We start from the raw sequence: 15,239 nt of genomic DNA, 5'->3' as shown, positions 1-15,239 counted from the left end.
GACCCAAATAAGCTCTTAATGATTGTCCAAGTGGGTCATCAGTGCTTTGACATTATGTCATCAGCTAGTATATGTCCTTCTCCCAAGATGGCTTAAGGGTCATTCTACAAGAGCTATCTTGAAGTCAGCAGTCTTTGTCACAGGGCATTTGCAGAGCTGCTATATGGCCCCAGCCCTCAACGTTTATCAAGCATTACAAACTGGACGTTAAGGCTAAGATGGAGGCTGCATTTGACAGAGCAGTTATTTCTTCCATGCTGATGTGACCTTGCCTTTTGGTATGTCATCCCACAAGCTGGTAAATCAGCTTGTTAATCACCTGTCATCATGGAGACGATGAAGAAGAAGAGGTTACTTACCTGTAACTGTGGCCGACTCCCTGCAGTCTGCCGTGTCAGCACATTTGCTCTCACTTGGCGGCAGACTGGGAACTGAAGAGAGAAGGTGGGATATGCGCACATGAGCTATTTTGATGGCTCTCTGTTTAAGCTCTAGAATGTTCTGTGCAGAACTACCCATATGTACAAATTCACAGATGACCACTCAAGGAACTGCAGTTACGGGTAAGTAATCTGTCCTTCTAAGTTAAAACTATTAATCATGTCACGGGTGTTAAAAAAATCTTCCTTGCCGTAACCACCTTCAATATGTTTGTGTATTGTTCAACCCCAAACCTTTTTCTTTTTCTCTTCTTCCTCCTCACAGTTACTGCCCACTTACTAGTGCTATTTAATGGGTTTTATTTCTTGCATTCTACCTGAGTTTATTGTTATATTATAGTATTGCTTATTGGTGAAGTGTTGATATCACAGACCTCAAACAAAATAGTATAGATTGCCACAGCCTAAAAGCAGTGAGGGCGAATGAAGAGTATCAGTACTGTGCATTTAGAAGAAGTAATAGGAATCAAGAAAAATTCCTGTACTATCCCCATTTCATTTTAAGTAGATAACTTCATACTGGATGACAGAAGCTCCATAGTAATGTTTTTTATTCATATTTTAGGCAGCAATGTGCTACGTCCATGTAGCAGCTCTGGTGGCAGAGTATCTTCTGCGAAAAGGTAGGCATTGCTCAGTTATTATTTCTAGCAGTAGTAAAACAGTAGCAAAACTTTTAAAAATACATCTTAAATAAATATAACTGTTAGAGGAAACAATTAGAGTATCTATCAGAGATGTCAGTGCAAAAGATGGTGAATAATCTGTAAACTCTGAACATCTACTCTGCTAAGATAAGTAGTTAAAAGATTTTCTTGTCACCTTGTGTTAAATATGTTACCTCAAGCTGTAATAGAGTTTTAGAGCATTATTTTGTGCCTGAATCCTGGGCATTGAAGAAAACTGGAACAGACAATTCTGACGTCTCTGGCACTGTTCAGTATCAGTATGCTTTAATACAGCAAGAAATATTTTATAAATGGCACATGAGGCATGAAAGCAAGAGAAGATTTATATTGTACTTTTTATCCTCTGCAGTCTGGTGCAGATTTGTATTCATCTGATTCCCTTTAATGTGTGACAGCCACAGGTTCACCCAGCGATCATGCTACGGCATAGGAGGACCAGTCATAGAGTTCCTTTTTCACCCGGTCATTGCCCCAAATTGTGATAGGTTATTCTGTGATTCCAAAGGATTCATATAGTTGTCCTCCCTCTTTGAACGTTGTGGCAACATCAAGAACCCCCAGGAAAACAGCCTTTTGTACAGCTGCTTCAACCTAGAAGGACCCATACCATTCTTATTTTTATTCATATATATGAGGTCTTCTTGTTCTCCAGAGTTTTGTCAGATCTTGAAAGTATTAAAATGGTAATCATAGACATGCTTACATTGGCATGGCTTGCCACTACTGTAAAGTTTCCAATGTGTTTAATCTGAGGTGCCAACAACCTAGAACATAAGTCCCAAGCAGTCAGATTTTTACCAAAATTATTTACTGGTTTAGTTATTGCTGTTACACTTTCCTTTGGTGAATGTGTTCTCTTGTAACAATCAGCTGGATTCCCCTGTTTATGTAAAACAGTGTTAGTAGTAGTTTTGTGCTCCCACTATAAAAAAACATTTTGTTACAAAAGCATCCTTGAGGTAATTATACAAAGGTCACTTGAAATGAAATATGTTTGCCTGTAACCATCAGGCATTTGCAAATGTCTGTGTATGGGTTTATACCTTTGCGTACCTATCGATGGACCTCATTTATATGCTCTTCTCCTGTCTAAATAGGGATGTTTAAACAGGGCTGCATAAGCTTCAGAGTAATTACTCCAAATATAGATGAAGAAGCTTCAATGATGGAAGATGTGGGAATGCAGGACGTTCATTTCAATGAAGTATGAAAACTCCATTTACATGTATTTTAATGTAATTATGTTATACATTTATTTTCAGTTAACTTCTAATACGTTCTATCCTGATGTCTAGTCTGGAGTACTTACATCACCTCAAGCACCTTTAAAATGTCTTTTAGTTCACCAAGATACAAATATAAATAATAATAAAAAGCCTAAAACATTACACTCTGTATGCCATGGTGAAACAGTGAGGCCATGTAAAGATGCCAGTAAGGAAAGGAATAGCATTAGGCAAACAAATCATAAGATTGCTTAGATTTAATAAAGCAAAAGAAAACTATTTCTCCATGAAGATCTGATCAGATTGCTCTTTATCTTAAACATTTATCTTTATAGCTTTTGCAAAGATATTTATTACATAATCCTTGCCATCCATACTTTTCAGTTAATTGCTTTATCTTATTATATTAATCACATGAACTCTAAACCCTGTTAAAGATATACTGATGTACTAGGTAGAAAGAAGGCAATCCCAGGTTTGGTGATAATAATAAAAATGTACTTTTGTCCTGCAATTAAACTGACACATATGATAACTGTGATTCTGCTTTCCATTGCTAAATTAGCAAAGGCAACAAATTTTGGGCTATTCAGCCTTCCAATTTAGTGAAGAAGCTTAGTGGAAAATCTGTCATTTTATTATTCTGATTTGATGTTGTTGTATATCTCCCCCTTACGGATTGCTGCTTTGTTGTGGCGAAGGGGTAATTCAACAAAAGTAGTCAACAAAAGAGTGAGAAGAGCTGTACTGGGATACAGTCTCAAAAATGATAGAATGATTTCAATACGAATCCAAGGCAGACCTTTCAACATCACAGTAATCCAAGTTTATTCACCAACCACTGATGCTGAAAAGGCTGAAATTGACCAAATCTATGAAGACCTATAACACCTTCTAGAACTGACACCAAAGAAAGATGTGCTTCTCCCAAGTGAACTCTGTGAATCACACATTTGGGTCTTGTCCGCGCTTGCGTGGAACGTTCGGAATATTCTAGAGCTCTTTATCTGAAAGATCAAAAAGATACATTGCCCCTATTGCGCATGAGCAACCTCCCTTTCCCTCCAGTTCCTTTTCATCCGCCATCGCTCACGGAACGTTTTCGGCTTGCTCCTCTTTGGCTATTGATATACGGTATTTCTTGCTGATTTTCTATTGCCCCTGACCACGGACTGTTGACCATTCTTCTGTTTTTCGGACTTTGGCTTCGTTTTGTCGCTTGGTACAGGTCTTTACGACCTTAATTGGAGGCTTCCCGCCTCAACGGGGAGGCCTATTATCGCCTCAGCAGGAGGCTTATTATCCACTTAACCTTAATAGTCCTGGGAACTAGGGCTTCTAGCCCTTTATTATTGTGTTTATGCCAGTATCCGGTCCCTTTAAACAATGCCAGGGATGTAATAAGAAAATTCCCTTTTATGATAAGCACTCTAAATGTCTTTTTTGTCTCGGAGAGGGGCACAATACGACTGTTTGTTCTTTTTGTAAAGAGTTCACTAAGGCGGCTCTTAAAGCGCGCCAGCAAAGGCTTAAACTTCACCTTTTGGAGAGATCCCTATCATCAACCCATTCATCAGCTATGGAATCTATTTCTGAGCCTTCTAGCACCCCTCGATCTGAGGCGACAGGCTCAATTCCTCTGGCGGGCACTTCTAAATCTGTTAAAACTTCAAAGAAGGCAACTGCCTTTCCCGCCAAAAAGCCTTCGACGTCGACCGCAGGGAAGGAGGTCTCTAAGCCCAAGAAGCCTGCTCACTCTAAAAAGGCAAAAACTAAGGATACTGTGGCTTTGCAGCCTGTCTCTGCCTCTCTTCCTTCCCCTATATTGGAGGATTCGTCTAGGGATAGAGATTCCCTATCGGAGGCAGCCCCTTCATTGCCTCCTTCCCAACGTGGAGAAGACGACGGTCGACATGGGCATTCTCCGAGCCCAGTCAGGCTTGAAGAGGCTGCATTATCCAGCCCTCACTCTGCCCCTATTGGCCTTGCTCCTGCCGGCCGGGCGATTGAGACGTCGAAGTCTCCTCCTCTGTTTCAAGAGGGAGAGGTCCCTCATAAACGGACCTCAAAGAAGAAACATCTCTCCACCGATCCCGATGGTGGCTCCGACGTGGAGGAGGACTCACATCGTAAAAGACATAAGCATATGAAGACTAAGCACTCCCACTCCCGACGGGGTCGTGTCAAGCATCGACGTCGTTACTACGACGTGGATGACACTTCTATTTCATCATCGAGTTGTTGCAGGCACAGGAAGAGGCATTATTCCTCCTCGTCCACGACGTCGTCCTCTCCTTCGCCTGTACGACGTCGTAAGCCTCATTCTACCCATGTTGCTCAGGCTGCTGATATTGCTAAGAAGGTTCCTCCTTCTTCGACGTCGAAGGCAAAGGGTACTGGCCCTCAACCTTCCCTCGCTGAGGTCTCTGTTCACGCTATTCCTTCTGAAGAGGATGAGGAAGTTGGGGAACTGTCCTCCAATAGAGAAACAGTGGATTTTGCGATTCCGCAAGGACAGTCTCCTATAGAAGCTGATTCGTTTGATTCTGATACTGGGAATCCTCACCCATCATCCCCTACTGAGGATTTCTCCTCTTATTCTCAAATGATAGAGAGAATGACAAAGGCTCTTTCAATGCAGGCAAACATTCCACCTGCTCCTACTGAAGATCCCATTTTTGGTGAGATTGATAAGGATTCTGCTCAACCTCTGAGTGTCAATTTTGTTGCTAAACTTTACGCTTTGCTTATGGATGCCTGTTCTCAACCTGCCAACCCGGTTGCTGTCACACGCAGGACTGAGAACATGTACAGAGTTCATGGGGAGGAGGTGAATTTTTTGTCTAAACATCCAGCCCCCAATTCAGTTATAGTTCATGCTAATGCATCCAAAGCCTCGGGGAGGCCTCATGTGACCCCTCCTAACAAGGAAGGCAGGAAATTGGACGTTTTGGGAAGGAAGCTTTATTCATTCCAGTCTCTCTTGCTTAAGATTTTTAACTATCAGGCCATGATGGGTGCATATCAGAAGCACTTATGGGACAAGATTCTTCCAGCCCTACAATCAGCTTCTCCTGATATAAGACAAGATTGTCTTAATGCACATGCTGAGGCCATGACTCTTTCAAAGCATCAGACTCTTTCAGCTAGACATGCCACCGATGTGGCAGCTAAATCTCTTAATTCTGCTATTACGCTGAGGAGGCATGCTTGGCTTAGAGCCTCAGGTATTGTTGAAGACATAAGAAAACAAATAGAAGACCAACCATTTGACACAAAGGGTTTATTTAACGAAAAGACTGATGAATCCTTAAAATCCATACATGAAAGTAAGAAAACTGCCAAGGCATACACTATCCATCAGCAGCCACGTTTCCAAAAGCATCAATGGCAACGACAGTATCCTCAGTCGCAATACCAGCAACAGGGCTCGCAATCTTTCCGCCAGTTCAGAACATCTGGTACTAGATCCACTCAGCAGTCTTCTTTCACACCTGCATACAGACAACAACAGCAGACTAAACGCCAGTCCTTCCGTCCTCCTTCTAAGAAGTCCAGACAGTTTCTTTGACTTCCTGACAATCACCGGCTCCTACCATCAAACCCGACTCTCCCCGTTTCTATCAAATTGGCAACTCATAACTCAGGACTCTTGGGTCCTAAACATCATACAATTCGGATACCGTCTAGAGTTCATCAAACTTCCTCCCCTAGGATACCTCAAAGTCACAGCTACCAACCCTGTCCTGGAGGAGGAAGTGCAGGCTCTGATCCAAAAGAAAGCCATTCAACTGGTCCCGCATCACAAAATCCCAAGAGGGTTTTATTCCAGGTATTTCACCGTCCCCAAGAAGGACGGAGGACTTCGCCCAATCCTAGATCTAAGAAAATTAAACACTTACCTGCGTCCTCGTCGGTTCCGGATGGTAACACTGGAGTCCATTGTCCACCTATTGAGGAAAGGAGATTGGTTTACAGTCATAGACCTAAAGGATGCATATTTTCATATTACAATTCATCACAGTCACAGAAAATACCTCAGGTTCATCACAAACAAAACCGCTCTACAGTATATGGCCTTACCCTTCGGTTTAGCAACGGCTCCACGCACTTTTACAAAATGTATGGCTCCGGTTGCTGCCTTTCTCCGTCTGCAAGATGTAAAGATTTTTCCTTACATCGACGACTGGCTAGTGGTGTCACCTTCCAGAAGAAGGGCAGTTCAGGACACAAACTTCACCATACACACTTTACAAAGTTTAGGTCTCACCATAAACTGGGACAAGTCAACGCTAACTCCTTCTCAAGTGATGTCATACATAGGAGCCACTCTGGACTCAAAAAAGGCAAGGCTTTTTCTGCCTGTGGACCGCATACAAAAGCTGCAAACAGCCCTGCAGGGATTCCTACCCCATGCCCTAGTGTCAGCACATCAGGCCGAACATCTGCTAGGCCTCATGGCATCAACAACGGCTGCCTTGCCTCACGCCAGGCTCAGAATGAGATCACTACAGGCATGGCTCCTTCATCACTTCAACCCGTTGTACGACCACCCAAAGAAGCAGTTGAGAGTCACCCCAGAGTTGGCGAGGCAACTGTTATGGTGGGGCTTCCGGCCACATCTTCTCATGGGGCGCCCTTTTCGACCGCTACGACTATCGGCTCAAGTTACAACGGATGCGAGCCCCACGGGTTGGGGGGCTCATTGCAACGGCCACACCGTGAATGCCTTGTGGACCCCTCGTCAAAAGGGCCTCCACATAAACCATCTAGAGCTGATAGCAGTAATAAAGGCCTTCAAAGCTTTTCTCCCCATAATACAGGGTCGTGGTGTGCAAGTTGTAACAGACAATACCACGACCCTGTTTTATATAAACAAGCAGGGAGGAACAAAGTCTCTGTCCTTACTTTACCTAGCTGTACTACTCTGGGAATGGTGTTGTGTCCGTCATGTGTATCCCATGGCCATTCATATTGCGACAACAGAGAACTCTCTAGCAGACACTCTAAGCCGTCAAAAAAGTCAGTCCCACGAGTGGGAACTAAACCAACTCATGTTTCAGGAGTTATGCCACAGATGGGGCCATCCTCACATAGACATGTTTGCTTCGAGCGAAAACAGAAAATGTCACGCTTATGCCTCAAGAGCAGGGAAGGATCCCTCATCCCTGGGGGACGCCTTCATGATTCCCTGGAAGAAACATCTCATTTACCTGTTCCCGCCGATTCCTCTAATTCAAAGGACCATAGTCAGGCTAATTCAACACAAGGCCTCAGCCATCCTGGTGGCCCCATTCTGGCCACGTCAACCGTGGTTCCCAGTCCTCCGATAGGTAGCCACGGACGTCTTCAAGTTTCCGATGATGCCAGACTTGCTCTCCAGGGACTCAGGGTCCATTCTTCACCCGGACGTGGAATCCCTTCACCTGACCGCTTGGAGGATCTGCCAGAAATTAAAGAAATATTAGATAAGTCTAGGAAACCTTCTACTAAATCTTTGTACAAATACAAATGGGACAACTTTGTCTGTTTTGCTTCTTCTAAAGATCTTCAAACATCTCCTGTTTCTTTGAGAACTTTGTTGATCTATTTAAGGCATTTGTTTGACCTTGGTTTGTCTGTTTCCACTTTGAAAGTTTATGCGGCTGCTATAGTTGCTCATCAGCCTTCTGGTTCAAGTTCTGCACAGCTGTTTACTCACCCGACTGTTAAGACCTTTTTTAAAGGACTTACGAACGCTCACCCACCTGTAAGAGCTCCTATCCCGCAATGGTCTCTGACTCTTGTTCTGAATGCGTTAATGAAACACCCCTTCGAACCCATGTCATCCTGTGATCTCAAGTTTCTCTCCTTAAAGATTCTGTTTTTGGTGGCTATTACATCCGCCAGGAGAGCCTCTGAGTTAGCAGCTCTAAGATCAGATTCGCCTTATCTACAATTCTACAAGGATAAGGTAGTCCTCTTTCCAGACATTTCCTTTCTTCCTAAGGTGGTGTCTGAATTTCACCTAAATCAGCCCATATCATTGCCGACCTTGTTCTCTGACCCATCCTCGGACATTGAGAGGATGCTGCATTCTTTGGACGTCAAAAGGGCTTTGTCCTATTACATTTCAAGGACTAAGGACTTTAGGGCTTCCCACAAACTTTTCCTGTGCTACTATGGATCACGCAAAGGGTCGGCTGCTTCAGCTCCTGCCTTATCTAGGTGGTTAGTCTCCACTGTAGTTCTGGCTTATCAGCTATCCAAGAAGGATGTTCCTGAAGGTATTCGTGGGCACTCGACGAGGTCAATGGCAACGTCTACAGCTTTGCTCCGAGGCGTCGATGTACCTGATATCTGCAGGGCAGCTACCTGGTCCAAGGTGTCCACTTTTGTCACCCATTACCGGCTTGACCTGCGGGCTAAAAAGGAAACATCCTTCGGAAGGGCTGTCCTCACGTCAGTTCTCCAGTGACGGCCCACCTTCCGGTAAGTTAGCTTGTCAGTCACCCAAATGTGTGATTCACAGAGTTCACTTGGGAGAAAGAGTGGTTACTTACCTGTAAATATGGTTCTCCAAGTGATACTCTGTGAATTCACACATACCCTCCCATCCTTCCCCACTGTCCGTCACTGCTGCTAGGTGCAAGCCTTAGTTTAGCGATGACGGATGTGTGGAACTGGAGGGAAAGGGAGGTTGCTCATGCGCAATAGGGGCAATGTATCTTTTTGATCTTTCAGATAAAGAGCTCTAGAATATTCCGAACGTTCCACGCAAGCGCGGACAAGACCCAAATGTGTGAATTCACAGAGTATCACTTGGAGAACCATATTTACAGGTAAGTAACCACTCTTTATTATAGGGAGTTGGAATGCTAAAGTAGGGAGTCAAGAGATAAAAGGAAAAACAGGTAAATTTGGCCTTGGAGTTCAAAACGAAACAGGGCAAAGGTTAATAGAGTTTTGTCAAGAGAACAAAGGTCCACTGTATGCAGAATACATCATGCAAAAGGCTGGATTGGAGGAATCCCAAACCGGAATTAAGATTGCCAAAAGAAATATCAACAACCTCCAATATGCAGATGATTCCACTCTGATGGCAGAAAGTGAGGAGGAATTAAAGAACCTCTTAATGAGGATGAAAGAGGAGAGCGCAAAAAATGGTCTGAAGCTCAACATAAAAAAAAAAAACTAAGATTATGGCCACTGGTCCCATCACCTCCTGGCAAATAGTAGGGGAAGACATGGAGGCAGTGACAGAGTTTACTTTCTCGGGCTCCATGATCACTGCAGATGGTGACAGCAGCCACGAAATTAAAAGTCTCCTGCTTCTTGGGAGGAAAGCGATGACATACCTAGACAGCATCTTAAAAAGCAGAGACATCACCTTGCCGACAAAGGTCCGTATAGTCAAAGCTATGGTTTTTCCAGTAGTGATGTATGGAAGTGCCCCAAAGAATTGATGCTTTTGAATTGTGGTGCTGGAGGAAACTCTTGGGAGTCCCTTGGACTTCAAGGAGATCAAACATATCCATTCTGAAGGCAATCAACCCTGAGTGCTCACTGGAAGGACAGATCCTGGAGCTTGAGGCTCCAATACTTTGGCCATCTGATGAGAAGAGAAGACTCCCTGGAAAAGACCCTGATGTTAGGAAAGTGTGAAGGCAAGAGGAGAAGGGGATAACAGAGGATGGGATGGTTGGACAGTGTCATCAAAGCTCCCAACATGAATTTGATCCAACTCCAGGAGGCAGTGGAAGACAGAAGGGCCTGGTGTGCTCTGGTCCATGGGGCCACGAAGAGTCTGACACGACTAAACAACAACAATCGTATACCGTGACAAATTTCTATGTAAACCCAATCATGTGTATTAGAATATTTACTGTGTATTGTTACTACTCTATGTGAAGACAAGGCTTTCTCTGTTGAATGCCCTTGTCTTGGAGGGCTGCTTCTCATAGACACTGGCATCATTTCTTTGCCAACTCAAAACATATATGAGAGCCTGGAGTCGTTTTAATGTTTGAATGTTTTGATTTTATATTTTGGACTCTTTGATTTTAAATTGTTCTAATAAACATGTTTTAAAACTGCTTTATACAGCCCTGTAATCTACCCTGAGATTCTATGATATAGGGTAGGGTAGGGTAGGGTAGGGTAGGGTAGGGTAGGGTATGTATGTATGTATGTATGTATGTATGTATGTATGTATGTATGTATGTATGTATGTATGTATGTATGTATGTATGTATGTATGTATGTATGTATGTATGTATGTATGTATGTATGTATGTATGTAAGTAAGTAAGTAAGTAAGTAAGTAAGTAAGTAAGTAACCAGGTAATATTCCCAGAATGGAATACTATGCTTACTGGAAATTAGTGTTTTTATGCTGGAGTAAATAAATCTAGATTACTCCAGATTACCCCCTGTACATAGCACACAGTGATTGTTTGTCTCTGCTTCTGTAACTAGGATGTATTGATGGAGCTGTTAGAACAATGTGCAGATGGTCTGTGGAAGGCTGAACGTTATGAATTGATTGCTGACATTTATAAACTTATCATTCCTATTTATGAAAAGCGGAGAGATTTTGAGGTATGTGATACAAGTTGTTGTTGTTACTGTTGTTTTCACTTACACACCTCTCCATAGTGCTAGAACACTCACTGGGCAGTTTGCAACATAATTATGGAAGGAACACTTTGCCTCCCAGCGATCTGGATATTCATTTTATGAACAGTAGGATGGTTTCGTTTAATAATGGTCAGTGCTGTTTCATATTAAACTTTGAAAGAGATAATTTTGGCACCAAATGAGCTAAAGTGAGTCACTAGAAGAAATGAGACTTCACTTGGCTTGTTCCATTGGTTCCTAGCCACGTTTGATTTCAGCTGACTTCCATTAGATTTCCCAAGCTGTTGCCACTGTTAGTAATAAAAATATTGCTGTTGTAAAATGGCTGAGACATAATCATTTTATTAAAAGATAATGAGAATTTATTCTGATAATAGAGCACTGTCAGTCATTTTCTACTCTGTTTATTGCTGTTTTTAAGAGACTTTGATACTGGAGTTCACAGAAACATGTTTCCCTTTATTTTCAGAGGTTAGCTCATCTCTATGACACATTGCATCGGGCTTATAGCAAGGTCACAGAAGTTATGCATACAGGAAAGAGATTGCTTGGAACTTATTTCAGAGTTGCATTTTTTGGTCAGGTGAGCAATGTAGCCTTTTAAACAGCATACATCAGTATATTGTATATTTGTAATTACATAAATTGAAACTAATGAACTATTTATTGAACTGATAACTGTATTCTGAATTGGAAATCTCTTCATCAGTAAAATTCTGCTTTTTCTTTCTTTCTTTACTATTACTTTCTTAAGGCAGCGGTAAGTTTTCCAGTAATGACAGTTAATAGCTGTTTAATACACTCTTCTTTTGGTGTGTTGTTTTGTTGTTGTTTTTGTTATGTGCTGTCAAGCTGCTTCTGACTTATGGTGACCCTATGGATGAGCAATTTCCAAAATGTCCTGTCAGCCCACTCTTTTGATCTTTTTGTCACTATTTATGAAGATAATATTAAATTCCACTGCAGAAGAAAACAGCACATTGTGACTTTGTATTGCATGTTTATACAAAGAATCATATTTCTTGCTGACTGTATATATCATTTTGTTTTAGCCTAGTAAGAGATGTTGGGAGGGGTGTGTGCGTGCGTGTGTGTGTGTGTGTGTGTGTGTGTGTGTGTGTGTAAATGGCCACCTATGATAGAGGGCACTGAATTGTACATTTTTAGTAATATTATATTCCATTTATTCTGTTGTCTCTTATGGATATAGCAATACCAGTTTACAGACAGTGAAACAGATGTGGAGGTAATTAAATAAGCTGCTTTCCAAAGCAAGCAATGCAGTAATAATTACTGCATATGAGCTTAGTTTGATGTGGATATTTTTGTCAATCTAGTCTGCATTCTATACATGCTATGTTGTGTTCCTTGCACTACATTGTCCCATTGCATCTTCAGACAGGAGTATTTATTTTGATAACTTAAACCATTAACTTAGATCTAGCTTTTTGGATTAAAGGCAACACCTGTTTCACCTTCCATGGAACCTATTTTGATTGTACTTTGGTCTTCAAAGAAAATGTCAGTAGTATATGAACACCAACAGATGTAAAATTTTGCTAAAAAAGAAAAGAAAAAAGATACAAAATAGGTTTGTATTAAAACTGACCTAGATCAGGCTTGATTTATATTGTATTACTGTTCTCAGAGAGGACTAGCATTCTGGCATGTGAAACAGGCATATGAAGAATCAGTATGGAAAAAGAGGGCTGATGCCTTCAGCCATTCATATTGACATTTCATGTAATTTACAGCATCCCCTAAGTGACTTTGAGTTTCCATTTCACTTGCATCCATATCGTAATAGCTATCTTCTATTCTTGATTCTTCAACTTCCTTTATTTTGCTTCAAGCTTCACATTCTACATTAATGGTGCATTGTTATTTATTTGTTCAGAATTTCACTATTGTTTTATTTTATTTTTCCTTAAAGGGATTCTTTGAAGATGAAGATGGAAAAGAGTATATTTACAAAGAGCCTAAACTCACATCTCTTTCGGAGATCTCCCAGAGATTACAAAAATTGTACTCTGATAAATTTGGATCTGAAAATGTTAGGATGATTCAGGATTCTGGCAAAGTAAGATGACAGATAAATAGAAAGAAAATTAATTTGAGCATATTTTAACAAAAGCTATATGATTATGTTGATCGCTACAAAAAATTAAGTTGATTGCTTATAACTTGGAAATCACTATATGTTCATAGTTCAGATTTTTATTCTCTCAAATTTTTAAAGGTAAATCCAAAGGATTTGGATTCAAAATATGCCTATATTCAAGTTACTCATGTAGTTCCATATTTTGAGGAAAAGGAATTGCAAGAGAGAAAAACAGAATTTGAAAGAAATCACAACATCCGTCGCTTTATGTTTGAGATGCCTTTTACTCAGTTGGGTAAAAGACGAGGTGGTGTAGAGGAGCAGTGCAAACGGCGCACAATTCTTACAGGTACACTCCTCTGTTGTACACTGTTTCTGATTTTTTCATTGTGAATTGCATGCATGTTTTATCCTCAGAAAAAACTAGTTGTTTTTGTTTTGTTTGTTAAATGTGGTGTGTTTTGTATGTTTTTGGCAATATCAGGCCATTGTATTTGCCAAGAAATTAATATATAACTTTTTGCTTTTTTGAGTCATCTGATCTATCCCCAGATCGGTAGGGCTTTTATGGATGGTAGGAGAGTGTTCGTCAGTACAGTACTGCATAGGGAAATTATGGCCGCAGAAAGAATGGAAATTGATAGATCATACTGTATGTCCTTGTCTTAAAGCTGCAGCTTCCCCACTACCACCACCTTTTCACCTTCCTTGAATAGCTCCTAATTTGTATAGCTACCTCAGTGTCTGTAGAAACATTTAGGGGACTAGCCATGCAAATCATTCCAGATTATGGTACTTACTGTCTCACTTGCTGGTTCTGCTCCAAGTACAAAGTTGAACTTGAACTTATATTTAGCTGTAGACCATCACAATAAAACACAGTGTCCCAAAGCCTCTTACCTAGTTACACGGTGTATTGCAAATGGTATAATTTCTGGAGGTCTATGACTTGGCATCCAGCTGATAATGTGTACAATGATTTCTTAGCCTGAGGCAGTTTGCCTTCAAACATTATGCCGTTTGCATTTATATAAACTATAAACAATTCCCATTAGGTTTTATAAATGGTAGCGTAAATAGAAGACAAAATAAGAACAACAATATTGAGAAGTTGAAATTGTAAAACAAAATTCTATATTACTGTGAGCATTTTAGTCTTCTTTTTGCTGCTGCAGCAAGCAGAGCACAACCCTATGGCTTTCAAAGGCCTGATCACCGCATAAAGTTCTTCCATTACTTCCTGAGGTGACCTCCAGTATTTAGTATGCTGGGCAATAATGCAAGAAAGGAATTTCATCGTTGGTTCCATACACTGGGACAATCCAAGACATGGTATGCATTGCTCTCAACCTGACCACAGCCATAAACACAGGTTCGGTATGATGAGGGTATACCTTATATCTCCCATCTGGGTAAGCAGATGGCATCCTGAAATCTTAGTTTCGTACAAGCCCTATGGATCTGGGATAGATCAGAGTTTGGGAATATCTGGTCCAGGATTTGTTTTCTTTTTAACTTAACAAGCCAGTGTGAGAAATGAGAGCCATTTTAACGCTTCATCTTCACCAGCATCCGGATCAAAGATGCAGTTTCTCAAAGTAGCGTTGCATCCATATGCTAATAGGTTCTCCATCAACAGTACCCTCTTGCATGATTTTGACAATGCTGTGGCCAACCTTCAGATCTTATCAAGCTAGTATTGCTTGAGAAATGGTCCATCGTCCATTATGTTCCGGTTCAACCAATATCTGAAGTAGAACAAATCAGTACTGGCTGTGATGGAGGGCAACACTAGTTCAGCTCTAAGAAGGGCAGTTGACATGCTAGGGATGTTTTAAATTTATTCTGGAGAATCTCTAGATCTGGTTTGATTCTCACACCCATGTTGGCCCCATATGAGTTATAATTGCAACTGTGAAAATTTTAAGTATATATTTAACTAACTGGGTTAGTTAAACATATACTTAAAATAGGTATACTTAAAATATGTAACTCCTTGAGTAGAAAGTTCTGCCCATCTGACTGATAATTTTACTACTTGACAGTTTACTGGCAGCTAGATACTTTCCCTGTGACAGACTTACTTGTAATTCAACGTTCAGTATTTATGAACCCCAGTTTGTTCGAACATGTCTATCCAGGGACCATTTGTATTTCAGGGGCA

General features: G+C 41.2%; 2 protein-coding genes across 18 annotated transcripts in view; both read left to right on the top strand.

The window, feature by feature from the left end:
• Positions 1 to 15,239, top strand: part of DOCK9 (dedicator of cytokinesis 9) — a 165,131-nt gene that overhangs the window by 142,344 nt on the left and 7,548 nt on the right. For 12 of the 17 annotated variants that reach the window (XM_072994670.2, XM_072994661.2, XM_072994658.2 and 9 more), the window contains 7 exons: positions 1,006 to 1,063; positions 2,227 to 2,333; positions 10,813 to 10,935; positions 11,444 to 11,557; positions 12,185 to 12,220; positions 12,908 to 13,054; positions 13,214 to 13,424. In XM_072994670.2, coding sequence (XP_072850771.2) covers positions 1,006 to 1,063; positions 2,227 to 2,333; positions 10,813 to 10,935; positions 11,444 to 11,557; positions 12,185 to 12,220; positions 12,908 to 13,054; positions 13,214 to 13,424 — 796 coding nt within the window. The remainder of the gene's footprint in view (positions 1 to 1,005; positions 1,064 to 2,226; positions 2,334 to 10,812; positions 10,936 to 11,443; positions 11,558 to 12,184; positions 12,221 to 12,907; positions 13,055 to 13,213; positions 13,425 to 15,239) is intronic. The other 5 variants (XM_020801587.3, XM_078391404.1, XM_020801579.3 and 2 more) reach the window with 1 other exon arrangement.
• LOC144588476 (uncharacterized) lies at positions 6,364 to 9,176 on the top strand. Its single transcript, XM_078391405.1, has 2 exons — positions 6,364 to 8,826; positions 9,079 to 9,176. The coding sequence occupies exon 1, from the start codon at positions 6,476 to 6,478 to the stop codon at positions 8,810 to 8,812; it is 2,337 nt and encodes a 778-aa protein (XP_078247531.1). The 5' UTR covers positions 6,364 to 6,475; the 3' UTR covers positions 8,813 to 8,826; positions 9,079 to 9,176.

This window comes from Pogona vitticeps, chromosome 3 (assembly GCF_051106095.1).
Source record: "Pogona vitticeps strain Pit_001003342236 chromosome 3, PviZW2.1, whole genome shotgun sequence".
NCBI lineage: Eukaryota > Metazoa > Chordata > Lepidosauria > Squamata > Agamidae > Pogona > Pogona vitticeps.
This window is presented reverse-complemented; position numbering and strand designations above follow the sequence as displayed.

Excerpts from the sequence above, each read along its gene's own strand:
- LOC144588476 (XM_078391405.1), top strand. The coding sequence starts at position 6,476 with ATGTATGGCTCCGGTTGCTGCCTTTCTCCGTCTGCAAGATGTAAAGAT.